The 27,475-nt window shown below is 49.2% G+C and overlaps 2 protein-coding genes across 6 annotated transcripts; both read right to left on the reverse strand.

Moving 5' to 3' along the window:
* Positions 1 to 432: 432 nt before the first annotated feature.
* Positions 433 to 1,310, reverse strand: MIF (macrophage migration inhibitory factor (glycosylation-inhibiting factor)). The gene is made up of 3 exons (XM_004680928.2): positions 1,078 to 1,310; positions 736 to 908; positions 433 to 630 (listed from the first exon to the last, which is right to left on the reverse strand). The coding sequence occupies exons 1-3, from the start codon at positions 1,183 to 1,185 to the stop codon at positions 564 to 566; spliced, it is 348 nt and encodes a 115-aa protein (XP_004680985.1). The 5' UTR covers positions 1,186 to 1,310; the 3' UTR covers positions 433 to 563.
* Positions 1,311 to 5,121: 3,811 nt separating this feature from the next.
* On the reverse strand, positions 5,122 to 27,259 carry SLC2A11 (solute carrier family 2 (facilitated glucose transporter), member 11). Of its 5 annotated transcripts, none has more exons than XM_004680929.2 (13): positions 27,078 to 27,259; positions 26,525 to 26,584; positions 23,362 to 23,460; positions 20,377 to 20,537; positions 13,389 to 13,513; positions 11,075 to 11,204; positions 10,391 to 10,539; positions 7,547 to 7,734; positions 7,297 to 7,407; positions 6,786 to 6,887; positions 6,625 to 6,700; positions 6,252 to 6,379; positions 5,122 to 6,106 (listed from the first exon to the last, which is right to left on the reverse strand). In XM_004680929.2, the coding sequence occupies exons 2-13, from the start codon at positions 26,564 to 26,566 to the stop codon at positions 5,906 to 5,908; spliced, it is 1,512 nt and encodes a 503-aa protein (XP_004680986.1). In that variant the 5' UTR covers positions 26,567 to 26,584; positions 27,078 to 27,259; the 3' UTR covers positions 5,122 to 5,905. The 5 variants fall into 5 exon arrangements, with proteins under 5 accessions (XP_004680986.1, XP_012579407.1, XP_004680987.1 ...); XM_012723953.1 differs by having other exon boundaries at positions 26,525 to 26,625; XM_004680930.2 differs by lacking the exon at positions 26,525 to 26,584 and having other exon boundaries at positions 27,078 to 27,258.
* Positions 27,260 to 27,475: the final 216 nt, after the last annotated feature.

Genomic DNA, 27,475 nt, shown 5'->3' on the forward strand with positions numbered 1-27,475 from the left:
AACAGCCTTGAGGGGAGTGATGAGGGAGAGGAGGAGGGAAATGGAGGTACTACTGTGCAGGTATTTTTGCCCATTTGGAAGAAGGAAAGTGGGGCTGAGAGAAAGTACTCTAATCCTTCAGACTGGTACCAATTCCTCCCTCCCCCTCTTCCTGGCTCACTGTGGTGACCCTGCCCAGCCTAGTCACAAGCACGTCATAAACGGACCCTGGGGGAGCAAAGGCTGTAAACCTTAACTGGGAGGCTGTTGTCTGGGTATTGATTCCTAGGTCTGTGGTTGAGCACCATGCCAAGGGCTTTTGAAGGGGTTGGAATGAAAGACCATGCAAAAGGCACCAGAACAGTTGATTCCGAGGGAGCACCCCTCCCGGTCTCGAGCCCCAGTCAGTGTGTCCAGGCTCTGCACCCATTCTTCAGCAACTAAGGAAGCCCGTGGTGTCCAAACCGTTTATTTCTCCAGACCCGGACATGGGATCGCTGGGGGTAGGGCGTACACAATACTGCTGGAAGTGAGGCGAGGCCTGCCAGGCACAGGCCCGTGTAGTTAACTGGATCTTCGGCTCCTCAAGCGAAGGTGGAGCTGTTCCAGCCCACGTTGGCCGCGTTCATGTCATAGTAGTTGATGTAGACCCTGCAGGGAGTGAAGCCAGCTCATGGCAAGGCAGTGGTCACCCGGGGTTAAGTGCGCGCGCGCCTACCCCCTCGCCCCGCCGCGCCCCCGCCGCGCCCCACGCACCTATCCGGGCTGATGCGCAGGCGCTCGGCCAGCAGGCCGCATAGCAGCTTGCTGTAGGTGCGGTTCTGCGCACCGCCGATCTTGCCGATGCTGTGCAGGCTGCAGAGCGCGCAAGGTTCGCTGGAGCCGCCGAAGGCCATGAGCTGGTCTGGGACCACGTGCACCGCGATGTACTGCAGGGACAGGGGGGCCGGCCAGTCTGCCTGAGCGACCTCGCCAGTCCCCGGGCACCCCCGTCCCGTCCCCTCCCAGAGCCTCCTCCCGGAATCGCCTCCCCCCCTCACAGCCCGGGAACACCGAGTCCAGCAGGCACCCCCTCTTTCCAGTTAACTGCCGGCAAACCTGGGCCGGCTTTCCGGTGGCCTGCGCCAGCTGCTGGGTTAGCTCGGAGAGGAGTCCGTCCGGCACCGAGGCGCGGGGCACGTTGGTATTCACGACGAACATCGGCATGATGGCGGTAGGACGGCAAGGACTGGAGCCGAGGAAGCAAGTAAGGGCGCGCGTCGGCAGCGGGAGAACCTGAGCTACGTGCCGCGGGCAGGGTGGCTTCGGCTCCGCCTCGAGCGACGTCACGGCCGGCCGAGGCCCCGCCCCCGCGATGCCCGCCCCGCCTGGCCGATGACGTCATTTCCGGTCACGTCCCGGGACCCTTGGATTCGTCCAAGCCCCTCCAAGCGCTTGGAGGCGGGAAATCGGCCTAGTGTCTTCCCTAGACCTTTCGTTTAGTCACTGAGGGATTACTCAGGAACGTCACGTGTTGGGAGTTGAGGCCCTCCAGATCTCACGGCCTACCTGCCGGGTGAAGTCCCCGCTCAGTCCGCCATAAGCTCTGAGCCTTTGTGTGTCCTGAGCCTCGGCGGGCAGAATGATCTTCGAGTGAGTGAGGACGCTGAGAGCCCCAGAGCCAGGGCGTGGGGACTGAGAGGTGAGGCCCAGGCGGGCAGCTCAGTGCTGCGATCAGCAGCCGTCTCAGAGCACACGCCCGAGCCTCCAGTCTCTCGGGCAGCTGCTCGGCAGGACTTGAAACTTGAGCTCCTCAGGAAGCCCCGCCCCAGTCAGGTCCTCTGGGGGTGCCCTTTCTCGCAACTCCTGACGAGTTCTTTCTCTTCCACTAATGGTAAGCCGAGGAAGGGGTCATCTAGTGAGTGCCAAGCACACAAGAGACCGGGACTAAATCTGGCTGAACGGAACGACGTCGGGACAAGGCAGGAAGAGGGTAAGGCAACAATTTGAGTCAGATCCTGGCTTTGCTCAGGACCAGCGATAAGACTGCAGGTCCTGCCATCACTGGGCAGAAGTGGACATGCCTTCCTGCGTGCCCACCCTACCCCCAACTCCCCGGTCAGGGTGCTGTGCTTCCCCAACCCCCAGCAGCTGATCTTGCCCAGTGAAATGTGAACAAAAGTGACAAGTGATCTCTGGCAGAAGATTAAAAAACCAGCAGCTGGTTCATTCATCTGTTCTTGGAGAAAGTGGAAAGTAAGTGACAAGGTGGATCCTTTCCTGCAAACTCCTGTGATATCCTTTTTAGTGAGCCACTGCAATGTTCATGTTGTAACTGTAGAATGGTCGAGCTTTCCTATGCTAATCAGGATCAGGACATCTCTGAGCCACTCACCATCCAATACTCCCCTCCCTGTTTCCACTAGCAGTCAGCACCATCTTCTAGAAGGACATCTGAGGGGGTTATGTGATTCCCAGTTCCACCTGTTACTCGGTGGGACACTTGGCTAAACTTTCTGTGCCTCAGTTTCCCCATCTGTTGGGAAATGACAGTACTCACCTTGCAGAGGAATGTTGTGAGGATTAAATGATAGTCTCCTAGTGATAGTTCCCTGTGACACTAGAAGTAGTACTGACACAATGACCAGGAGACCTGGTCTCCACCCATGTGTTGTACCAGGTTCCCTGTGTTCTTGAGTTGTGAGCAAGACTATTTAATGCCAGCCCCTGGTGAGGGCATTGGTCCTGAGGCATGGTTTGCTCACACTTTCCCTCATCTGACTCGCTCAGAGTTGCTGTTGGGGTCAGGTTCCAAGATATGCCCAGTGCCCATCATGTCCTTTGATGCATAAACCACATTTGTTTGTGAGTTAATGCTTTCTTTCTAGGTGGTAAGCTCCACAAGTATGGGAATTCTCTTTTCAGGCACTGCTGTATGCCTACCTCCTGGCCTGTTCATTACCTCAGGGATAGGCAGTTGGCATCCAGAGCTGTCCTTGCCCTAATCCCTGGAACCTGTGAATATGTTACGTTGCATGGCAAAAGGCACTTTGCAGATGTAATTAGGGTTGCAAACCTTAAAATCTCCAGCTAGTGTCAGAGATGTAGCAGAAAGGGAAGTCAGACTTGAAGCATGAGGAGGACTCCTGCTGGTGTTGGCTTTGAAGAAGGGAATGGGGTAGGGGGGGGCCTCAGTTGCACAACTACAAGGAACTCAATTCTGTCAACAACTTGAATGGACGTGAAAGTGAGTTTTTCCCTAGGTGACCTTGAGACATTTTGACTTTGGTCATGTGAAACCATAAGCAGAAGACCCAGTCTCTTTGTGCTGGATTTCTGACCCACAGAAACTGTGAGATAATAAATTATGTGTTGTTTTAAGCTGCTAAACTTGTAATAATTTGTTCTAGGACCAATGCAAAGAGTTGGTATCAGTAGAAGCTTAATAATGAAATGAGTTAACAGGATACCCACACCAGGAGGTGTTGGTAGACATGGCTGCTGACCTGCCAAGATCCTCTTCCATTTCCTCACTAAGCGGTTAGACCCTTTGGTGCCTCAGAGCCACTGGCAATGACCCATGCAATGTATGGGTCTTATATGCAATCAGTTCTTTGTAGTTCTGATAAGAAACTTATCTAAAATACATAATGAACTAAAACTCAACGGTAAGAAAACAAATGACTATTTTTTAAATGGGCTGAAGACCTTGACACACAGATATATGAATGGCAAGTATTTGAAAAGATGACCCACCTGTCATTAAGGACAGGTAAGTTAAAACAAGATACCACTATACACCAATTAGAATGGTCAAAACCAACACACTGACCCACAAATTCCGGAGAGGATATAGAACAATGGGAGCTCTCATTCACTGCTAATGAGAATGCAAAATGGTGTAGTCAATTTGGAAGACTGTTTGGCAGTTTCATAGAAAACTAAGAATCTCCTTACCTGATGCTCCACCAGTCACACTCTGTATTTGCCCACATGAGTTGAAAATGTATATCACACAATACTGTATGCACATGGTTATAGCAGTTATTTCATAATTGCTAAAACTTGGAAACAACCAAGATGTCCAAGGCAAATAGCTAAACTATGGTACATCCAATGTGGCATGTTATTCAGCACTAAAATGAACTACTACCAAGCCATGAAAATACATGGAGGACACTTAAATGCATATTACTAACTGAAAAAAGCAGTATGTAAAGACTATACATTGTACATGACATTCTGGGAAACACAAAATTATGGAGACAGTAAAAAGATCAGTGGTGGCCAAGGGCTGGAGAGATGGAGGGATGACAAGGTAGAACAAAAATTTTTAGGGCTGTGAAAATACTCTGAATTTTATTACAATGGTAGATTCATCTCATTCTACAATTGTCTGAACTCAGGGAACATACAACAACAGGAGTGAACCCTAATGTAAACTGAGGTCTTTGCGTGATAATGATGTGTTAATGTAAGTTCAGATTACAACAAATGTACCACTTTGGTGGGGGGGTAAGATTAATAGAGAAGGCTGTGCATGTGTGGGACAGGAGCGTATGAGAAATGGTGTACTTTCAATACTGCTATGAAATTCAAACTGCTTTAAAAATAATAGCAGACAAAAGATTTAGTCTTCAAAAAAGATGATATATGAATGGCCACATTCATATGAAAAGATGCTCAACATCTTTTATCACCACAAGACATCCACTTGAATGGCTAAGTTAAAAAGAACGACTACAGGGCTCTCCCTTGTGGTGCAACAGTTTAAGGTGCAGCTCTGTGAAGCTGTCAGAAGCCACTGCAGCACAAGTTTGATCCCTGGCCAGGGAGGTGACCCACATAGCATGGCAGACCTCTCCTGTCTGCTGTTCCTCCCGGCAGTATGTTTCGGTCAACCTGCCTGCTCTGCTCCCCAAAGACTCTGATGAGTCTTTTTACCACCCACACCTCAGGTCTGCACCCCAGTTCTTATATGCATAAATCTTTAAAAAAACAAAAAAAAAACTGACCAAGTGCTAACCAGGATTTGGAATTCTCTTGCTAGTGGGAATGTAACAATATAATCACATAGAAAAGTTTTCTCTACAATTGAAAGTACATTCACTGATAAACTCAATTTACCCAAAAGAAAAAAAACATTCTATGTGACGAGGTGTGTAGGAATGTTCACAGCAATTTTATTCATGATGGCCAAAAATTAGCAACAGCCCAAATGTCCACCAACAGGTCAATGGGTGAACAAATTATAGTGCATCCATACAGTGGAATACAATTCAGCAATACAAAGTATTATATTGACTCATGCAGCAACACGCACAGGTCACAAAAGCTATCTGCAGCAAAGTCAGACATGATTGCATACCTACAGTATGAAATATCAAATTCTAAAAAAATCTGACCTATGGTAACAGCAGGTCAGTGGTTACCTGAGTATGAGGTGAGTTACTGATTGCAAAGGGCCATGAAGGAACTTTTGGGGTGATGTGATTGCTCTCTATATTGACTGTAGTGGTAGTTTCAAAGGTACAGCTGTCAAAATTCTTCAAATGTCGATACCTCTTATTGTATATAAATTACACCTCAAAGTTGATTTTTAAAAAATCAACTCCTTAGAAAATATCCTTACTCAAACTAAGTCAGGCCCTCCTTGTAATGCATACCCTTCACACCTAATAGTTTTCTTCCACCTCATTCCCTGGGTTCACAGCTATGTTTTTATTCTTTTCCTGTTGACCACCTCTGATGGTCAACACCAAGAGGTCCTGGATCCTCTCTTACTGGCTCACCAGTGACTGCTAAGCACTTGGGACCAAGCTGCACACAGTAGGTGCTCAATCAGCACCTGTTGAATGAGTGCAGGAGCAAGTGAAGGGAGAGGGGCCAGGACCCAAGCAGGAAGCAGAGGGAAGAGTAACTGGATCTGGCCCCAGCGACACTTGGGCTAGAGTTCTGTGGACTGGATGACCTTTGGACCCCTCCACATGGGACCCTGACTCTTTTGCCTGGAGTTCAGTCTGTGAAATTCCTCAGAGATTTCCAGGAATGTCTTGCCTTTGGTCTCAGGGAGGAAGAAACCAGTGTAGACGGCCCCACAGACACAGACACACAGGAAAGGCAAATAGATGAAGTGGGACAAGCCCTCCTGTGGGTTAAAAGAGATCTCAAGACCTGTTGTGGCCTTAGCCCCCAGACAGCGGCCCCATGACAGCTCCTGATGAGATGCTTGTCCCCCTTTGCTTAGTTAAGAACCGACAAGGCAAGTATGGGAGTAGGGTGGGGAGGCCTACCATGAGGAAGGGAAATCCCAGCCCTGCCAGGAAGAGCATGATCCACATGAGTGACCCACAGATCATGTAGGCAGCAGGTCGAGCCATCTGGTCAAATAGTTCCGTGGCCAAGATCCCCGTCACTCCAGCTGGAAGGAAGGATGAGGACAGGGCTGCCAGCAGAGGTTCTCTGCCCTGCCTTTCCCACCCCTCACCCCAGAGTTGGGAGTAGGGTATTCTTGGTGCTTGCCTCTGGTCATTCCCTCCAAGAAACCTCAGCACAAGTGGGTTGAATGTTGGCAACACTGCATTCACATGTCCCCATCACCCATGCAGAACCAAAGCCCATGTCTTTAGCAAGAACCAAAGCCCAGAGACCCTGGGACCCACTCACCGGGACCCATGCCAAAGCTGAGGATGAAGGCAAATATGCAGGACATGGCCAGGTAGGACATCCAGGGGAAGGAACTCTGCAGCAGAAGGGCAGAGCAGTTGGGGGGAGGTGGAGGTCAGGATTTGCCCGGCCACCCCTCCCCCAACCACCTCCTCAGATACCTTTAGGCACAGGGCCGTTGTGAAGACACTGCCCCAGCAGACCATCAGGCTGTAACCCCCTATCAGCAGCACCCGCCGACCCACCCTCTCGATGATCATACACTGCAAAGGAAAGGAGCCCCCAGTCACTGACCCAGGCACCTGGCCACTGTCCCTTTGTTTTAGGGGTGGGGGGGTTGGGACGAGGGGTTTGGGCTCATGAGGAAGCTGACGGTGGGGGTAGGGAGCAGTTCATTATTTCAGGAGAGTGAGCCATTATTAATTTCCCAGAGGCCCTTGATCATTCAACTTTCAGGTTCCCCATCTCAAAATGATGTGATACCTGCTAAACTACCCATAGGAAATCAATACTGGTTAACTCACCGAATTTTCACAAAGTGCCCTGGAGTGGAAAATTGTTTCATTCCAGAGGCCTGAAGTCCTGACAGTGTCAGTACCCCGAGGGAGTCCTCTGCCCACCATGGTCCTCGGCCCCGGGGCTGGCGGAGGGTCAGACCAGGGCCACACTCACACTGACAAACGAAGTGAGCAGCTCACAGCTCCCAGTACCCACGATGGCGTACTGGATCTTCTCCTCAGGGATCCCGGCCTCCCGGAACACTGAAGAGGCATATGCGTACATCTGGAGAGAGCATGGGGTGGTAGGCTCTGGCACAATGCCTCCCTTCAACCTCCTGCAGCTCCCACCTGCCTTCAGCACAAAGTCTCCCGGCTCAGAGCTTGGGGTGGTGTAGGATGGTGGTGGTGGGGGGGGTTCTCACCGAGTCATTCCCACAGAGCTCCATGGCGCTGCCCAGCACCACGAGGCTCATCACCTGCCTCCGCAGGGTCGGATCCCGAAACAGCTCCCAGGGGCGCCGAGCACGCAGGCCCTGGCAGGCAGAGCACTCCTCCTGCAGCTCTGCCATCTCTCCGGACACGTCCTTTGTACCCCGCAGCCGCTGCAGTGCTGGGGAAAGAAGGGGATGCTAAGGTCTCCCTCACACTACACCTTTCTCCCTGCCACCCCTCCACCCTCATTCCCTCAGATGAGGATGACCCTCCTGGCCCTGCCATTTCACAGCACCACAAGCCAGAAAGGGCTTTAGAAATTCAGGATGGTGGACCTCACAGAGGGGTTACTACAGTTGGGACACCTGCCCATTATCCTTGCCAATTTTTCACCCCCACGTATCCATGTTCTTTGCAATGTGATTTTGTAGCCAGTCCCACTAAAAGGCAAGCATACATCTCATCGTTGGTGCTGCGCTCCACCATGTAACATGTTCTGGGCCAATAAAATGAGGCCCAGGAACAGCAGGCTTCCTGCCCTACCCTTAAGAGTTGTTCATTTCTGCTTGTTCTACATCACTGTAAGCGCATGTGGGGTAGCCCACTGGTCCCTGGAGGTGTAGAGATGACCCAGTTGGGACCTGTCTTAGGTGAGTCAGTGCCCAGATCCTGAGCATGTTCAGCCACTATGAGCAGAGCCATTAGCCAGACCCAGCCTATATAAGCCAACCCTAGAGAACCCAGAGAGGCTCGAGTCAAGGCTTCCTTGTTTGCCCTTAAGGTGGGATTGTTAGGCAGCAATAGAAACAGACCAATTACCCAGCACCAGGAGCAGTGCTGTGGTTAATTAGGGCCTGTGACTCATGGTATGGGTTTCAAAACAGAGGATGGTAAAGAGGCTGAAAAAGTAAAAGTCTGTGTCAGCAGTGTGGGCAGTAGTGTGGAAGAAAGAGGGCAGACAGAGTGAACTGCTGGGCTTGTGCCAACAGCTCTCCAAGTGTGAAAGCATGGACTGGTTGCCTGTAGCTGAGTATTTTAAGCTTACTATTAAAAAAACATGAGTACATAAAAGGCCTTTGGAAGGAACAAAAGTCATTAAATCTTAACTTCTTTCAGAATTTTTTAGGCTGGTTTAATTTAAAACAAAAAACAAATCTATTTCTTCTCTCTAGCCTCTTCTGTTAGTCAAAAGAATTCCAGGTCAGGTTACAGCCTGAGAGCAAAGATGACATTCAGAGTCATGCCAGTGAGCCAAAGTCTCTGGTAAAGTTCAAATCAAGGATGTGGCTTACAGCAGTGCCTCACAGACCCTCATGGCTGGAAAAGGCATCAGAAGTCTAATAACTTGGTCTCACAGAGAAGCATGTCTCAGAAAGAATTGTGGCTGTGGCTCTGATACATACATCAAGCACACAGAAAATTCACCTTCTTTTTGAGAAAGTTGTATTGACAAAAGCTCTGTCAGCCTGAACGAAAGAGACCCAGACAGACAGTTTAAAATATAAAAGGACATTTCCAATATTCTGTTTAGAAGGTGTCGGGAAAGAAAATGGGAAAGGCAGGGCATCTTGGAGAGTCAGAAGCAAGAACCTGAGAAACCATCGCCTGGGGAGTCCTTTCAGGTGAGGCACCCAGATTTGATCAAGAAATATTCTCTATCCCCAATGGAGAAGGACTTCACAGTGCTTCCCCAGGGCCACTTCAGCACTGCTATGGCTTGGTAACTGCTTTTTGATTCCTTGTCTGCTCTCTTTAGAAGGAAGGGTGATCTCTGGTTACCTGTCCCACTTTCCCCATTGTTGAGTTAGAGGGGGAAAGGGGTGTGCAAAAACTTGTGGATTTAGCTCCTAGGTCTTTGGATCAAGGAAAAGCATATATGGTTGTGAAATGATCCTAAGACCCTGGACTTTGTAGCTGATATTGTGATAGATGAGAGTTTGGGGCATCTTGGGATGGCAGTGAGCATGTTTTGTGCGAGAGAGGTACGAATAATAATTGTGGTCATAATGGCAAGCTGAGAAGAGGGTGTTCCTGGGCTCTGGTCTTCACCCCGCCTTAAATCTGCACCCCTTGTTGTGCAAGAGGATATGCCATAGGTTTTCCCATCCCTCGACTTTGGGTTCAACTGTGACTCTCTTTGACCAATGGCCAATGATTTGGAAATTGTGGTACAATTTGATTTGCTTTCTTTGTTGAGTTAGAGGGGGAAAGGGGTGTGCAAAAACTTGTGGATTTAGCTCCTGCATTGCTGTAATAAGAACATTCCTGGGCCTGGGCCAGGTGTAGAACCAACAGCGAGAGGAGAGGTGTGTGCAGCAGTGCTAAACTGCTCCAGCGCAGGCCAGCCCAGAGTGGCCATCCACAGCTGACCCCTGACACCAGTCCCATGAGGTCAGCGGAGTCTTGTAGCCAGCTCAGCAATTAAATGAGTACATTGTGCAGTAAGTGATTATTGTTTTAAGCCAGAGATCTGGGAATTGTTCCTTGGAGATCATTGTTGTAGACAAAATTAACAGACAGGACCATCAGCACCCAGCTGACATTGGACCCATGAGATCTTATAATGTTCCATCTTGGCACGTGTGTGGGAGAAAGGTTTTTTCCTAGCACCCTAATGTTCCTGGGTGGTAGGAGCTAGGTCTGACCCACCCCACTGCCATTGGTCTTAGGCCTTGATACAAAGTTGTAAGAGAATAACTGGGTGGCTTATGAAATTGAGGCACAAAGAGAAGAATGAGTTTTCCTTGAAAAATAAAACCTAAGGAAAAGAGAACCATCTCTGGTTAGACATGCCATGGTCAAGGAAGGCTGGGTGTCCCAGAACAGAGACTCACCTGTCAGGCAGGCTTTGGTGTCTCCGCGGTCAATAAGGAGGTAGCGTGGACTCTCTGGGAGCAGAGGCAGGGAGACCAACTGGAGCACTCCGGGCACCAGGCAGCTGGCCAGTAGCAGGGGCCAGACCTGTGGGCCACCCAGGAGTTCTCTGGGGAAGCAGAAGAGACTAGGTCTGGTACTTCCTTGCCAGAGTCCTGGCCCACCCTCCTTCTCACCACACCTCAGAATCCTTCCCTGTATACTTACTCCTGAAGGACAGAGAATCCATACTCTGAAACTGGGCCAATCCTACCCAGATAGGATCACCCAAGATAGGACAGGGTCATGGTCCCCCTCATCCCTAGAAACTCTTCTTCCCAGGGTGCCAGCCCTTGGCTCTTTCTTTTCTGGGCTTACCGGGTTACATTCCCATTGTAAAGTCCACACCTTTACAAAGTCCCATTGTAACACCTTTCTATTAAGACCTAATCTTTGCTTCATGTGTAGACAGGATTGCAAAAGGGTAGTTCCTACTGGTATAGTTGACCGGCGCCCACACTGTGTATGGTCAGAACAGTCACGGACAGGGTTTCAACACCTTAATACTAAGAAGCAGTGCCTTCATCTACTTGGGGAGAAACTCAGACAAAAGACTTTTATTAGCACCCTGAAACCACTGAGTGCACCTGGTGAAAGGTTCTTACCTGAGTCCGATCACCTGACCCATCACAATCCCCAGGGCTGCGAAGACGGCTGAGGTCATGGCTGCTGCTCCTCGGAGCTCCTTGGGGGCACTCTCACCCAGGTACATGGGCTGGATGCTCATGCTCACACCTGGACCCGCACACGGCAGAGACAGTCAGCCACCAAGTCCGATGCCCCTGCTCCTTGGCACCTCCAGTCCCTTGTCTACAAGGTCCTGGCCTGGAGGGCTACTCCCTCACTCCAAGAAGCTCCCACTCTTTTCCCTTAGCATCACTGCAGTATGGTCATCCAATCTTTCTAGTCTCCTATCACTGACATGAGCATGAAGGACTCTGAGAGAGATGAGTGGGGAGTGGGAGGGCATGGGCAGAAGGGCATCCCGGATGCCCACCAGCTTTCCCGGCACTCACACCAGTGCTTTCATTGACTGCGTTTGCTATCGATTCTGACCCCATCCCCCAGGGAGGCACCTAGTACCGGGGGGAAATAGAACTGGACATCACCACCATTGCCCACCCCTGATGGTGCCACAGTATTGGGGCATCAGAAACCTGTTCCATCCCCTGACCTGGGATCATGAACCAGCTCTCATCAAGGGCTTGCCTCCCTCGATAAGTAGGTAAAGAGAACAAGGAGAAGGAACGTAAGTGCACTGATTGCCAGAAAGTCTCAAAGACACCTGCTCTTCTTAAAAATACTTAGGATACTCAGGACACAAAGTATGACTTACTCACTTTTCCCTGGAGTGTGGCCTATTCTTAGTAACTTTCTTTTTAAAGATTTTTTTTTTTATTTATGCAGACAAGAACTGGGGTGTAGGCCAGAGCTTGGGGTGGGGGGGGCGGTAAGAGGATTCACTAAGTATAGAGCAGAGAGTAGAAGAGCAGAACTGAACAACACTGCTAAAGGGAACAAGGATAGGGCTGTTGCACCATGTGGATCACTCCCTGGTTGGGGATCAAACTCATGCTGCAGTGGCTGCTGATAGCTTCATAGTGCTGAGACCTAACCCTTGTGGCACCAGAGAAGCCTGCAATTCACATTTTAAAAATTAAAATTTTGCTACATGGATGGCAATATGGATGGAACCAGCAGGGACTGTACTGAGCAAAATAAGTCAGAAGGAGAAAGACACATAACAGATGGTTTCACTCATATGTGGGATATAAAGAATCAAAGCAGAGGAACAGAAAAAACTAAACCAAAGCAAACTGCTGAAATCTGACTGCAGAATGAGACTATCAGATGGGGAGCAAAGGTGAAGGGGATCCAGTAGACTACGGTGGAAAGTTATTGGTGCTTTGGTGGTGGTGTGGTCTAATAAGATACGTCTAAAGAGTGGGAAAGCTCTACCCCTAAATCATATACAGTGTGGTAAACCCATCTCACCTCAATAAAAATAATTTTTTAAAAAACCTGTGATATATGATTTCTGAAATTAGGACCAAAACAGCATTGGGACTTCTTCCTTGCACAGACACACGCTCTCTTTCTCATCACTTCCTGCGGAGGAAGCCAGTCAATGAGCATGAGGACTACCCAGTTTAGACAATCCCCATTCCTGACCCACAGAAACTGAGATAAGTGTTGGTTGTTTCAGTTTACTGTGGTTTGGAGTACTCTGTTTCCCAGGAGCGGAGAGCTAATACAGACCTCAACACCTGACTACATAAAAAGTAGGAAGTCAAGAGGGGACTAAAAGCCAACGTGTGCCCTCCCTGGTGGCGCAGTGGGTTGGAGCACAGCAGTGTGAAGCTGGCAGTGGCCCCTTCAGTGCCAATTAAGAGGTGATCCACAGGGTGTAGCAGACCTCTCCTGACCAGCCCACTGTTCCCCTCAGCAGTGTATTTTGTCAGTCAGCCTTTTCTGCTCCCTGCTCTGTCTCTGGTGAATCCTCCCACTGCCCCTGTACCCCAGTTTTGTATGCATAGATAAATAAAATCTTTAAAAAAAAAAAAAAGCCAATGTGGGTGTGCTCAAAACTGCCCCATCACGTGATAAGCCCCAGGCACTGAGGAATCTCTAACAGGCTATTCTGCTTCTGTAGAGAAGACTAGAAATCATCCAGAAAGCTTATGACTTAGAGTTTTTCAATATAAAACCTCTGAGTGTAGCCTTGGGGAGATTAGTCTTCCCACTCTGTATAATCTTTTCATGTCAATATCTACTTTAAGTGTCCAGCTATGGTAATCTTGTCAGATGAACTACATTTAATTACATTGATTTGACTGAAAATCCAATCAGTGAACAACAAAAATGAGTGAAGGAAGGGAATAAATGAGTGAGCAGGAGTAGAGAAGCCCCTCCACATACCTCCACTCACTCCCACCAGCAGCCTTCCCAGAATGATCATCTCAAAGGAGCCTGCTCCTCGACTGAAGCCAAACAGGACGGCAGCAGCCAGCACAAGGACGTTGTTCGCCAGCAGAGACTTCTTCCTTGAGGGAAATGGAACACAGGCAAGAAGGTTTGGTTCAGTCCAGAGGGGTATCCCTGGGGCCCTCTATGCAGCTCCATCCAACCAGCCCTGACCAGGCCTGAGCATGCACGTATGAAAGTCATGTATCCTAAGCTATAAGAAGAGATATGATGCCTGGTCAGGGGACCCAGGTCACTGGTGGTCCACTTTGCTAGGCATACGCCCACTGCCCTCCCCTAACATACCCCAGTTACTCTCCTTTTGCTGCACCGTTTGAAATGACAGAACCATAAAATATTTTACGCTTCTGGGCTCTCCTTAGTGGCACAGCATGTTAAAGTACAGCGCTGTAGGCTGGCTGCAGCTGCTTCTGTCCAAGTTTGATCCCAGCTCCAGAGTTGACCCACACAGTGGCAGACCTCTCCTATCTCACCCGCTGCTCCCCTCAGCAGTGTACTTTGTTGACCTGCCTATTCTACTCTCTACTCTGTCTCTGGTGAATCCTCTCACCACCCTTGCACCTCTGGCCTGTACCCCAGTTCTGTATGCATAAATAAATGAATCTTTAAAAAAATATCTCATGGTTCTATCCTCAAACTTCTTTGTAAAAATGAAAATCCTGGGCTTCCCTGGTGGCCTAGGGGTTTGCAGCTTGAGTTTAATCCCTGGCCAGGGAGGTGACCCACAATGCCCAGCAGACCTCTCCTGTCCCACCAGCTGCTCCCCTAAGCAGCATATTTAAGTAGATCCACCTGTTCTGCTCCCCACTCTGTCTCTGGTGAACGCTCTCCCCTGACTAGACTTCTGGCCTACACCCCAGTTCTACTTAGGAAATATTTTTTAAAAATGAAAACCTAACTTCTCAGATTCAATAAAACCCTAAGGAGGAAGAGTGGGGACTTTCAGTGTGGGGGAAGAAATGCATGGAAAACTGAATGCAAAACCCTCACTTTCCTCCAAAGTCACTTCTCAGAACTATCAGGTGGCTAGATGCCTAGTTCAACTGGACAGACTGCCAGCCAGGTGGTGCTGGAAATGTCCTCCATGATGAATTACCAGCTCCTGACACTGATCTCAGAAGTGCTGCCTATAGATCACACAGAAGAGTTCACTGCAGATCAAACAGCTCATTGCACTGAGAGGGAAACTGAAAGCCAGAGGAAGCCAGTGTTCTGCCCAAAGCCAAGAGCAGGCCAGCAATAGAATATGAGCCAAAGTTTAGACAGCTGCATCTAAAATGAAGAATGATAGTAGGACATAACAAACTTGATCCAACAGAAACTCTACTTGTAACTACTGGGCGGTCAAAAAAGTCAAGAGGTATTTTTTTCTGTTTTCTATGCAAAATTGCGTCATGATTTCTGACAATCCAATACTACATCCTGCACAGTTTCCTTATTGGTAATAAATTAATAAAGGTCTCCAATTATGCCTATTTATTTGCGGAGCACAACTTGCTGTAATGCAGGTAATACCGGAAACACAGAGCTTTCATGTGGCAGAGACACGGGTTGCCTTTCCCAACCTGCCTTAGGGATAGAATAGCCCTCTAGCTATTCTGCAGAGGGCTGTATATTCCATGATGTGTCCTTCTGCCCCACTACTTTGATGACTTTGTATTGAAAGGACCTAGAAAAGATCCGCAAATATACTGATGTTGGTAGTATTGGTATCGTACAAGCATGAAAAAGAACAGGAGCCTAAAATAAGGGACTCGGTGATGTTCTTAAAGGTCAATGGATGGGCCTCCCTGGTGGCACAATGAGTTAAGCACAGCACTACCAAAGCCACTTCAGCACAAGTTCAATCCCCGGCCAAGGTGATCCAAATGGCACAGCAGACCTCTCCTGTCTCACTTGCTGCTCCACTCAGCAGTGTATGTCATCAGTCTGCCTGTTCTGCTCCCCACTCTCTCTCTGGTGAATCCTCTCACTGCTCCTGCACCTCTAGCACCTCTACCACAGTTCTGTATGCATAAATAAATAACTCTTATAAGAAAAAAAAGGTTAATGGAGTAAGACATGTCAGCATATTTCTTCCAGAGTACAACAAATTGCTTCCCTTCTCCTAAGAAGGATGGACAAATTGTAGAAGATTTCTTTCCATGTTGGAGGTAGCATTATTACATTGGGTGTCATGGTCTGACATACCTAGGAGGTAACTTGAAAACCTGGTAGCTGCAAGTAGTGATAAGCAAAAGGAATCTTCTCTAGGTCAAAGTCAAGTGCAAAGAGCTGTGTACTTGATTCTTTAACCCAAGAGATTGTGATGGTGCTCAAAGTATCTGAGGCAGTTGCCTGAAAGGATAATCACAATGCATGGCCAAGAGTTTTAGAGTAAATCCACCCTACTTCAGAAATGACTATCTACTTAATCAGCAATTACTTCTGGCCTTGTCACCAGGCTCTAATGAGTAATAGACTGTGGGCCACCTGGTGACCATGAACTCACCATAAACCTGGTGTCACGTGACATTCCCATGCAAAGCTGAATCTTCCTCATAGCACTTCATTACTGAATAGAAGAGGGAGACACCCAACTTGCCCTTTGAGTCCAAAGGCATCCATGAGCAGATTATTCACATCAGTATGCCCACTGGCCAACCTGCATCTCTCCTCCCACTCAAGGCACAGACAGGGCCCCTTGACGAAAGCTGAGGACAAAGCAACACAAACCCCAACCTGGTTAGGAGATGGCTGTAGGCACAGGTTGGCTCCAAGCAGAAAGGTAGTGCTATAGCATTCAAGCCAACTCAAAGGTGGCACTACAGAATGCTGGCAAAGTCAAACCTTTTCTCTGGATGCAATTATGAGCATGACATTTTTGCCCTTTTCCAAAGGATTTGGCTGCATAAAGTCTTGGATGAAGCAGAATTTGCAGACTGGTTTCAAAGAGTAGGAAAGAGTAAATTCTGGGTCTCAGAACTGAGGCCCAGAACCTGAATATAGGTAAGTCCCTATTTCTGCTTACCAGAAACCCCCTACCACTTCAGGAGAGATTCTTCACAATCAGTAAGAAAGAGCCTCCCTGGTGGGGCTGGGGTTGAGTCAGTTCTATGAAGTTATCACAAGCCACTGAGGCCTGAGTTCAACCCAGGCCAGGGAGCTGACCCACATGGCACAGAAGACCTCTCTTATCTTATGTTCCCCTCAGCAGTATAGTTCAGTAAATCTGCCTGTTCTGCTCCCCACTCTGTCCCTGGTGAAATCCTCTCACTCCCACCCCACCCTGCCCCTCTAGCCTACACCCCAGTTCCTGTATGCCTAAATAAATAAAAATAAGTATATATATATATATATATATATATATTTTTTTTTTTTTTTTTTTTTTTTTTTAAAACACAACAATCTGGTAGCTAGGATGACCCCCATGGCAGATGGTATTCAGCAGCCCGGGGCTCATAAACAAACCAGGTAAGGTCACAAGGATAGACAATGCAAATGGATTAAACAATAGGACCCCAGTCTGCAAGCTGACAGCCTTGAGGCCCAGCACAACCACCCCGACTCCCAGGGCTCCTGTGAGCCACTGGGAGGAAAACAAACAACACAGAGACATGTAATAAGTGGAAAAGGCATATGTGCTGAATCTGTTTTTTCAATCCCTTTCTTTCTGCCAGGTACCACTGGCAATTCAGGCAGTAGTTATTATTACTTCCTTCTTTGCAAAGAGAGTTTCGGTGAGTTTGAATGTGCTTCTACTCTTTATGGTTCAGGTGTGAACCTGATCGTGGAGCCCAGCTTAGTCATCATGTTTTTTACACTGGTGACCAGTGCTAGGCAATGCAATGCAGCATCTTTTGGAGAGGGTTTTCCTTATCTGATATAAAGCATCAATTGGCAAGAAATCTTTCTGCTGGTTGATGTTCTGTATCTGAGTAATTCGGTATTGTAGCTTTCTAGCAGGAGTACAAAGTTAAACACAGCAGAGCTGGCAGTGAACAGCATCTGAAGGGTCAGGTCTGGGGAGTAGAAACAGTCCTGCAGTCACCATAAAAAGACATGCACCGAAAAAAAAAAAAAGACATGCACCGGCCCTTTCTGGTAGCGCAGTAGGTTAAAGCACAGCACTAAGAAGCTTAAGCCACTTCCGCATGAGTTCGATCCCCGCCTGCCCCAGAGGTGACCATATGGTGCGGCAGACCTCTCCTGACCTGTGACCTGCCCGCTGCTCCCCTCAGCAGTGTACTTCGTCGATCTGCCTGTTCTGCTCCCTAGTCTGTCCCTGGTGAATCCTCTCCCCTCCACATCTCTGGCCTGTACCCCAGTCTGTATGAATAAATAAATAAATCTTTTAAAAAAAAGAAGCTAAAGCCACTTCAGCCTGAGTTCGATTCCTGTCTGACCCAGAGGTGATCCACATGGCGCAGCAGACTTCTCTTGACCTGCCCGCTGTACTTCATCAGCCGGCTTGTTCTGCTCCCCATTCTGTCTCTGGTGAATTCTCTCACCCTCCCTACACCTCTGGCCTGTACCCCAGTTCTGTATGCATAAATAAATAAATCTTAAAAAAAAAAAAAAAAGACATGCCCTGTGAGGTTTAAAAAAAAAAAAAGCTATTGTTTTAGACATCTGAGTCCTCATTTTCTGTTACTTGAAGTTGAAGATATCTTAACAGGTATATCTATCAAAATACACAAACGTGAAACCCATGCAATTGTGGATCCCCGAAAAGGAAGTTACATCAGTGAAAGAATGTGGGCCAGTACCCATGACCCCCTTCTCCTAGGAACAGGTGGCCTCAGTGTAACAACCTGCTTAAGATACCCACACCATCAAGTCCACTAAGAATGAGGACTTGGGTCTGCCTGATGGCCAAAGAGCCTCAGCCAGTGGAAAGGTGGGAAAGGTGGGCCAGGACGGAGCAGAGAACAGGAGGAAGTTGCTGATGTTCAGCAACCTGTGCCAGCGCCCACACAGGGAACAGCACCTCTACCTGAGTTCCCAGGCTTTCTGTGTCATCAGCTGTAAAATAAATTTGCCCACGGCCTTTCCTTCCTTGATTAGTATTGGTCTCCACTTTTTCATCTTGCCGTTCAGGCATTATGAAACCATTAAGTATGGATAGTGCAAAACTGACATAAACTGCAGGACTGGCACAGTGAACATGCATGGAAAGAATACTTCCTTGTCTCAACCCTGGTGGCTGCGACCGGCTGTGTGGGAGGGTCCCATTCAGGAAGCACACACCGGCACAGGAACCGCTGTGTATCATAAGGTGGTTGAGGGGTGACTAAGAGGGGGCACGAATGGAGCTGAATACAAGGGAGGAGGGGTCCATGTGGAGGGGTAGACTGGTAGCCAGTTGTTCTGCCTGCTGGCCTCACTTTGCTCTCACTCCTATACGACCCAGTAAGAACCCACCTTAGATTCTGGATCTTGAATGAAGACACTGGACAGAGTGCGGTTGGAACTGATGCCCACAAGGAGGTAAGTCCAAAGCTCTAGTGGTTGGTCCCTGCCCTTCCCAGGGCCCAGTTTTTTTTTTTTATTTTTTAAAAAACGATTTATTTTTATTTTGCATACAAGATCTGGGGTGTAGGCCAGAGGTGTGTGTGTGGGGAGGGGAGAAGGTTGGTGAGAAGATTCACCAGAGATAGAGTAGGGAGCAGAACAGGTGGATCTACTGAAATACACTGCTGAGGAGAGTAGCAAGTAAGACATGCTTACTTGCTGCACCATGTGGGTCAGCTCCCCAGAGCCCAATTTTTAAGCACTTCCTTTTATTCTGGAAGCAGTTCCAGTGTCCTTCCAGTTATTAACATTTTTTATTAAGTCAATCAGAATTTATGACCCAAAACCTACATCTGTTGGATACAAAACAATAAGCGCCAGGGAGAATATACTGTATGTGGTCAACCAGCCCTTGCTGGCAGAGGGCCACCAGCATCTCCTCTCCCTTGAGGCAGGGAACTCTGCGGTCTCAGATCCACTTGGAAACAGGTCTCACAGTATGACCCCAGACAGAGTCAGAGACTGAGCCAGGAGCTGACTGAGGTTGGTATCTTCCAGGTCTCTTCCTTCTCCCACACTCCTCAACCTGCATGCTGGGGTGCCCCTCACTAACAGTTGTTTAGAGGGTACCCTGTGTTAACCAAAGCTGACAAGTCACCACCCTCTCTGCCTGGTTCCAGCTAAGGGGTACAAGCCAAAAGCCAGGATGCAATCGGTCTGGTGCTAAAGAAATTGTGCCCAGAAAAAATGCAGTCTTTGTGAAAAACAGTGTTTGGGAAATTGCTGCCTCTAGACAAATCAGTAACTTCAAATAATATGAATTCTGAGATGTATGACACTGTTAAAAGTCCCAGTTCACAGAAGATAAAGCTAAACAGACAAGATGAATTTTAACAAGATTCTTTGTTTTCCTCAATGCCCAGACATCAGCTAGAACCTCCACCTATATTTTGCTTTGTAAAAATCCTTGAAAATACTTCATGTGACATCCTTGCTACTGTGTATAATTCTCATTGGGAAGCTCAGAATGTGGGCAGCTTCCCATGACCTTTCTGGAAGTTATTCCCAGACTGGAATCCTTAGTCTTAATTTTTTTTTTTAAAGATTTATTTATTTATTTGTACAGAACTGGGGTACAGGCCAGAGATGCGGAGGGTGAGAGGATTCACCAGAGACAGAGCAGGGAGCAGAACAGGCAGATCGACGAAGTACACTGCTGAGGGAAGCAGCGGGCGGGTCAGGAGAGGTCTGCCACGCCATGTGGTCACCTCCCGGGCAGGCGGGGATCGAACTCATGCGGAAGTGGCTTTGGTTTCTCAGTGCAGTGCTTTAACCCGCTGCGCCACCAGGGAGGGCCCAGTCTTAATTTTTTAACAAACTCACTTTTGCTTTCCTCCATTTATTTAAGCTGACAACAAAATACACTTACCTTCCCAGCTTGACGGCCAGGGGCCCAGCAAGCAATGCTCCACAGAGGCCCCCCAGGGGGTACAGAGACACGATGATGGACCATATGAGCAGAACAAGGTGATGGGGCAGTGGCCGGCCTGTCCGTGCCCTCCAAGTCTCATTGGTGAATTCTTGAATGTACTATAAACAGAGATACAAGTCAGCGCTCTAGGGACGGGGTCCCACACGTTAGGTCTTCTCCCCCACAGGCCCCGGCAGGGCAGGCCAGTATCCCAGGTGACACGGCTCCCCTGTCATATGCAGGGCACTGTACTGGTTCTTTCATACATATTGTCTCCTGGAGTCTGGGGCTGGGCAGTCTCCACTGGACCGAGTCCACTGTTACCCCTGTCACTGTTCTTGGCCCAGAAGCCACGAAGCCACCTATACAACCAACAGACTAGCTTTGCATTAGACTTGGTTGGTATGAGCAGGGCATTAGAGGAGGCAGAGATGGGGTTCCCTCCCTGGAGGCCTCTTCACACTAGCTGTGACACTTGACTAAATGTCCCTCTCAAGGTTGCCTTGGCCGCGTGGCTCTTCCCTCATGGTTTCAGTAGCTGCTCCTTCCCCCTGCCCCTCTGGGTGGTAGGAAGGACTCCAGTGTGACTACTACATCTGTGTGACTGCTCCCTCTGCCCACTCAATCCTTTTTGGCATCAAAACCTGCTTGACTAATCTGAAGTGTGTCAAGTTTCCTCAGGACCCTGACAGTGACAAGCTCTTGTAAATGTTCTGTTAGAAACACCTGCTTCTATTCACTGTTTAGACTGGGATTTAGGTCCAGAGAGGTGAAGACTTGCCCACAGCCTCAGTCATAGGTCGGGGCTGTAGCCAGGTAGTTTGGACACCCTGGACCCTTAGCCCCAGAGCTGCCACTTCAGGTAAGTGAATGTAGGCCATGGTTAGGAATGACTGCACATGGGAGAACCTGGACACCCTCCCCCTGGTTAGAGAAGGAATGTGAGTGTTTGGCTGCTCTCAGGCTGCCCCACAAGACATGAGGTAGGATGTGAGGGTGGTGGGTTTCAGTATTAGCAAGTCCTCTCCTGCCCAGGGCCAGTGTTGCCAGGCACTTCTGAGGGAAGGATCTGTTCAGGTAGCTGGAACTGGTTGAAACGCCTCAAGAATGCCTATTCAGGATAACAGGGGAAGCCTTTGAAATCCTTATTGGGGGCTAGTGATAACCCATGGGAGTCCTGCCAATGCCCTGCTGCCAATGGATCCCTTCCTGACCTATAAATTTGCAGTGAAGTGGGTACTCTCATGCTTGTTAAATGTAGTCAGTTCAGGCCTCTCTAAACTCTTCATTACCATTTCATCCTTTCTTTAAGGGGCTGGGCTCCTATAATTCTCTCTACCTAGAATGTGCTTCTATTCCTGGCTCCTGCCAATGGCTACCTTTCTTTGGGGGAGTTCTCTCTCATTGTCAGTTACTGTCCTTCCATAAAGGTGGTCACCTGACCCAGACTTGGCCCATCAGGGTGTTCTACCTGCCTGACCACATGATTGCACTTGAGGTAAACATGTGATACAAATCAGCCAATCAGACTCTTCCCAAACCCTGCAGTAGCTACCAGGCAAGACTGTTGTTTGGGAGTGCACAGCTGGCACCAGGTCCAGTGGAGAAGAATAAGACCAGGGAAGGTCAGAAGAGAACCCTAGTTCCCTCCTCTGGCCTGGTTCATGCAGCTCTCCTTCTCATCTATATAAATACACACACATGCACACTACACAGGTGCACATCCTCACCGGCTATGCAGGACTGAGCATTTGCCCTTTCTTAAGCAAATTAAGAGATTGGCTTCTATCACTGGGTCTGAGAGATTCATCTTTTCCACAGGCATCAGTGAACACCCCCACAGTCCAGGTCAATCAGGTGCAGGGGATTCACAAAAGACTCAAAGTGAGAGCAAGCCAGCAGGAGGATGTATTGGACCCCCCCCAAAAAAAATACAGCCTGAGTGATGACAGCCTGAACCAAGGGCTGGGAGGCAGGGGTGATCTCCAGTGGATGGGATGGCTAAAAGAAGGCTTCTGTGGCTCTCCCTGGTGGTGCAACAGGTTAACGTGCAGCGCTCTGAAGCTAGCTGAGGCTAACTGCAGCAGCTCCAGCAGTTTGATCCTCAGCCAGGGAGCTGACCCACATTGTACAGCAGACCTCTCTTGTCCCTCCCGTTGCTCCCTCAGCAGTGTATTTCAGTGGATCTGCCTGTTCTGCTCCCTATTCTGTTTCTGGTGAATCCTCTCACCACCCCTGCACCTCTGGCCTGTACCCCTGTTCTGAATGCTTAAATACATTTTAAAAAATAAAAAAGGCTTCAGGAAGGTGGTGGGATTTAGGCAGGTATGGAAGGGCTTCTGCAGGTGGGGCAGAGAGGATATCCCAGTGGAAGGAGTCTTCTCATTTGAAGAACTGCATGTAACCTACTTTGGCAACAGGGTTGGGGGGAGAAAAGGTAGGTGAACAGGTTCTGATTCTAGAACTTGAACTGCAGATGGATAGTCTATAGGCACTGGAAAGCTAAAGAGTGTTTCTGGCAGGATAATACTTGATCAAACTTGAGAGGGTGTAGAACACAAGAAGGTGAATGAGGAAGCTAAGGCTAGAAGTCTAGGCAGAAGAAACGGAGCCTACGATGGTGGTGTGGCAGAGACATGGGGGAAGTATATGGAGGCTAGAGGTAATTAGGAGGGACTTGGTGTTGGAGAGATGGAGGCAGAGCAACACTGACCCCCAGTCACTGGGTGGACACTGGAATCACTCACTGACAGTGGGGCTCAGGAGGATACTGAGAGGTATAAGGGAGGATGCAGAGCTGCATCTGAGCCTGCAGGACCTGGGACAGCCCACCTGTGGGAGGACACACGGAAAAAGGCGCCACCAAAGGGACGCTGACCTGAAACCCCCACATAGACAGTTGCTGGTCCTCACCAGGAACCCACTCACACCGAGGGTACATACCAAGGTTGGGGCATTGATGATGGAGAGGTTGTAGCCAAACTGAAAAGTCCCACCAATGCCAGCCGCACAGATGGTCAGGAACAGGACTCTGCCCTGAAACTGAGGACAGAGCGGGAGACACGGAGTGACCATGAGCTGTCTCCACCTCACCCATGGGCTGCAACCCACCAAGCACAGCATTATAATCTGTCTGAAGCAGGCAACAAAATCTCTACTTTGAAGACGAGGAAAGCGAGGCACGGAGGAGCGGCATCATCCAGGCAGGGGGCTGGCATGTGGCAGAGAAACCCAAGCCTGCAATTCTGAGCACAGGACACCACTGCCTTCCCACCCTGCCACCCTGGCAGCTTTTTCCTGAGATGGACAGTAGTTCCTGGCCCTCCTTGCCAGGCTGATGCCGGGCATGCCTGCTATGGTTTGGAAGGACACCCCGAGTTGGGGCTCCCGTGGGGTGAAGTGATGCCCCTAGCAGAACAGGAGCCCTTGAGTCCCAGTGACTCTCACCCCATCAGAACATTCTCCAACAGTAGCTAGGCTCCTTCTCTTGTCTCCAGTCTGTTCTGCAATGAGGCTAAGAGAAGGGGCCACACAGAAATCTGCATGGGGACTTGGGGGACACAGAAGCCACAGAGCAGTCACAGCTGGTAAGACACAGCTGGGGATGGCTCTGCCCCTACTCCTCATCCTGAGTCACCTCCTTGCCTGGACCTAGAGCTGGTAACACCTACCTCCAGCCCGAGATGAGGGGTAGCCAAGGTACCCCTTGCACCACACACACTTGGTACAATAAAGAACAGCTCATCATCCTAGTGGGAGCCCTTAGAAATGGAGGGAGAGCTCCCCAAGACAGGCAGTCATGAGAGCTGATGCCCTTTCCCACTTAATTGGCATTTATTTAAAAGATTTACAATCTTATTCAATATTTTTCCTTTTATAATTTTTAATTAAAAAGAGCAAACTCATTAAATTTTTAAAAATTCAGTGTATACTGAAAATTCCACACTCCCTCAAAGGAGCAATGAACAGCTACTCTCAGATACTTTCCTAGGCATTTACAAAGTAGTTAATCATACAAAAATCAAATTGTCATCCCCCCACCCAATACATCCTACTTCTTGTTCTGGCAAATTGTCCTACAAATCTAAAGTCCTACAAGCCAAATTTTTAGAAAAATGTAAGTTTCATGGTAGAAAAATGTTTGGTAGAGATTTTTTAAAGTATTTTCAGAATCTTCAAACTATTTATTCATTCATCAGACAAATTCTGAGTGCCTATACTGGCGAACTGTCCTGGCGAACTGTCCCGAGGCAATGGGTAAACACAGCCAGGGAAAGGTACATTCAGTACTTGGCCATACTGTGCATGGGATTTGAAAAGGCAGGAAAAGCTCCACAGATCTTGCCACAGATTTGGAGACCAGGCACCCTGTCTGCCTATCTACAGTTCCTATATGGCCTGAGTAACTTCCTCCCAAGCCAAAACCATAGGAGAACGCCAGGTGAGAATCTGGGCGTTTGATCTCACAGGAATCATGCTGAAACTCTTACAAAATATATTTATTTATTTATGCATATACGAGCTGGGGTGCAAGCCAGAGGTGTGGAGGGGTGAGAGAATTCATTAGGTAGAGTGGGGAGCAAACAGGCAGATCTACTGAAATACACAGCTGAGAGGAGCAGCCGGCGAGACAGGAGAGGTCTGCTGCGCCATGTGGGTCACCTCCCTTGCTGGCTGGGGATTGATCTCCTACTGCAGTGGCCAGGGATCCATCTCTTGCTACAGTGGCTGGCAATAGCTTCATAGCACTTTAACCCCTGCACCACCAGGGAGGCCATATATATTGAAGCTCTACGGGGGCTTTTTGCAGGCAAGAGTTCCTTTAAATAGTGCATCTACAGAAAGTAGCAAGAGACATAATGCCTGATGACAACTGAGCCCATGTGGCAAGGGATGCTGGCAGATCTCTGACACAGAAAAAAAGTATTTAATTCAATGAGTTCTTGCCTGGAAATCACCTAGGGCATTCCTTGGTCATGAAAAGCATTCAGGTATTAGCTAGGATGATTAATTCCGTGAATAAATGTTACCTCCCTATAAGGCATAATAAATCTGTCTTTGGTGCTGGGGACACCACAGTGGACAAAAGAGACCTCATGGAGCTTTCCTCCACAGAAGGGACAAAGGCACAGGAAAGACATAGAGTAAGATTTACACATAGTAAGTCTGTGAGTCCATAAAGCAGGAATCCTGTGTTCAAAGAAGTTGGTCAGGGGTTATGTCTTGACTTGACATATACACAAGGACTTGAAGGGGGTGAGAGAATGTCCCATGCAGATAGCTGACAGAAAGCAGTGCAGGTTGGGGGCCTTGGGGCTTTGAGATGAGGTGGACCTTCTCTTTTAGCTGCTGCTGTTCCCTCAGTGAATTGGGATAGAGGAGAGAGGAAGCATAAAGGAGAGGGCGGGAAACAGACAGGAGGTGGCCCAGCGCTGGGCTGCTGCCTCTTGGGGCATGACTGAACTGCATGCAGACCGCAGGCCACGTGAGGATTAGAAAGGGGTGCCACTAGTCTTGCAGGTATGTGACCCCATGCAACCTTGCACTAGCCCCCAGGCGATTCCTGCGCGTGAACATCTGCTTATGTTTGTCTAAGCCTATACCTAGTAACTTCATTATACAAACAAGCACAAGATATTTTTCTACATTTGACGCCTTTCTTAAGTCTTCCAGGGTGGCTTACGCGGATCCGAAATCCTTCATCTGAAACTCCTAAATCGGATGGGTTTTGGAATTCAGACCTTTCCAGATCGCAGGAAGGCATCAAGCACGAACAGGCTTTCCCAGCACTGCCAACAGGCTTTCCCAGCACTGCCCGGTAGGGCTCAGCATTGATCCACCGCGACCGCAGGTGCCCAGCCCAGGTAGACGCGCATGCGCGAAGAGGAGAAAGCCGCACAGTCTGTTCACTAGGACGCCAGAAAGGCGTCCCGGAGGGGAAGCGCGATGGGAGCGCGTGCGCAATGATCGTTTGACTAATTTAGGAGCGCGCGCAAGCGCAGTGGTTGATGAGGAAGGTCTTGCAGGCGGACTGCTCGCTTAAAGCCTACCCTTGATCCGGCACTCTCGGTATTAAAGGGCTGCGTGCTTGCCCGGAGCCGGTCACCTGAATCTGAGGTTGTAAGGGTGGTTTCTGTTCATCCTCCATTCCGCCCTTTCAGCAGTTCTGAAAAGCCACTCTTACTCAGCACAGCCCGGGCCCCATCTCTGCGAACCGATGGAGGCGGTGGAACAGATCATCCCAGGCAAACCCCTGCATCCTCCTCGCGGGTCTCAACCGCCTGCTCCATTCAACACGCTGCTCACCCACACGAAATTCCTGCCCCTGCCTCTCACCCCAACCCCTCCCCCGCCACTGCCGCCTCAGAAGTGTATCTCTGAAGCTCCATCTCTCCCTCTCGGATCTCCGCGGCCACCCCTTCCTGCCTCTCCGTCAGGTCTCTTCACCCGTATCTGCTTCTGCCGGCCATAATGCAGTAACACAAGGCCCAGGGAGGCCCCGGTCTCCGGGCAGTCGGATACCGGGGCCCAACCCTTTCCTCTAGAGCCACCCCCGCCCTCCCCCAGTCCAGGTGTCCTGGCTCTTCCTCAGCCGCCCTCCCCCAATTCCAGCCCCAGAGGGAGGAGACTTTGCGACACCGAGAGGAAAACCCACCCACCAGTCTCTGGAGCGCTCTCATCAGTGGGTGCTGGCAGAGCTGCAGACTTTGAATGAGAACAGAGCGACGGGTTTCAGGTTGCCGTCAGCGGATCCGCCGCTAGAGAGGCCCGCCCAAGATCCGGGCAAGTCTGGAGCTGAGGAACGCAGAGTCCACGGGCCGTATTAATCTTTTGTTTCTCAGGACTTTATCCAGGAGTTGGGTGAAGTCCAAAACGAAATCACACTTGCCAAAGGTGCTATTTTTTTGCGACCAGAGAAGCACAGACGTTAAAGTGACCTTTAAGGAGCCACCTGAGGCCCTCCCTGGTGGCGCAGAGAGTTAAAGCACTGCACTGAGAAGCTAAAGCCACTTCCGCATGAGTTCGATTCCCGCCTGCCCCAGAGGTGACCACATGG

This window comes from Condylura cristata, unplaced genomic scaffold (assembly GCF_000260355.1).
Source record: "Condylura cristata isolate star-nosed mole 26May11 unplaced genomic scaffold, ConCri1.0 scaffold00011, whole genome shotgun sequence".
In the NCBI taxonomy this organism is placed as follows: domain Eukaryota; kingdom Metazoa; phylum Chordata; class Mammalia; order Eulipotyphla; family Talpidae; genus Condylura; species Condylura cristata.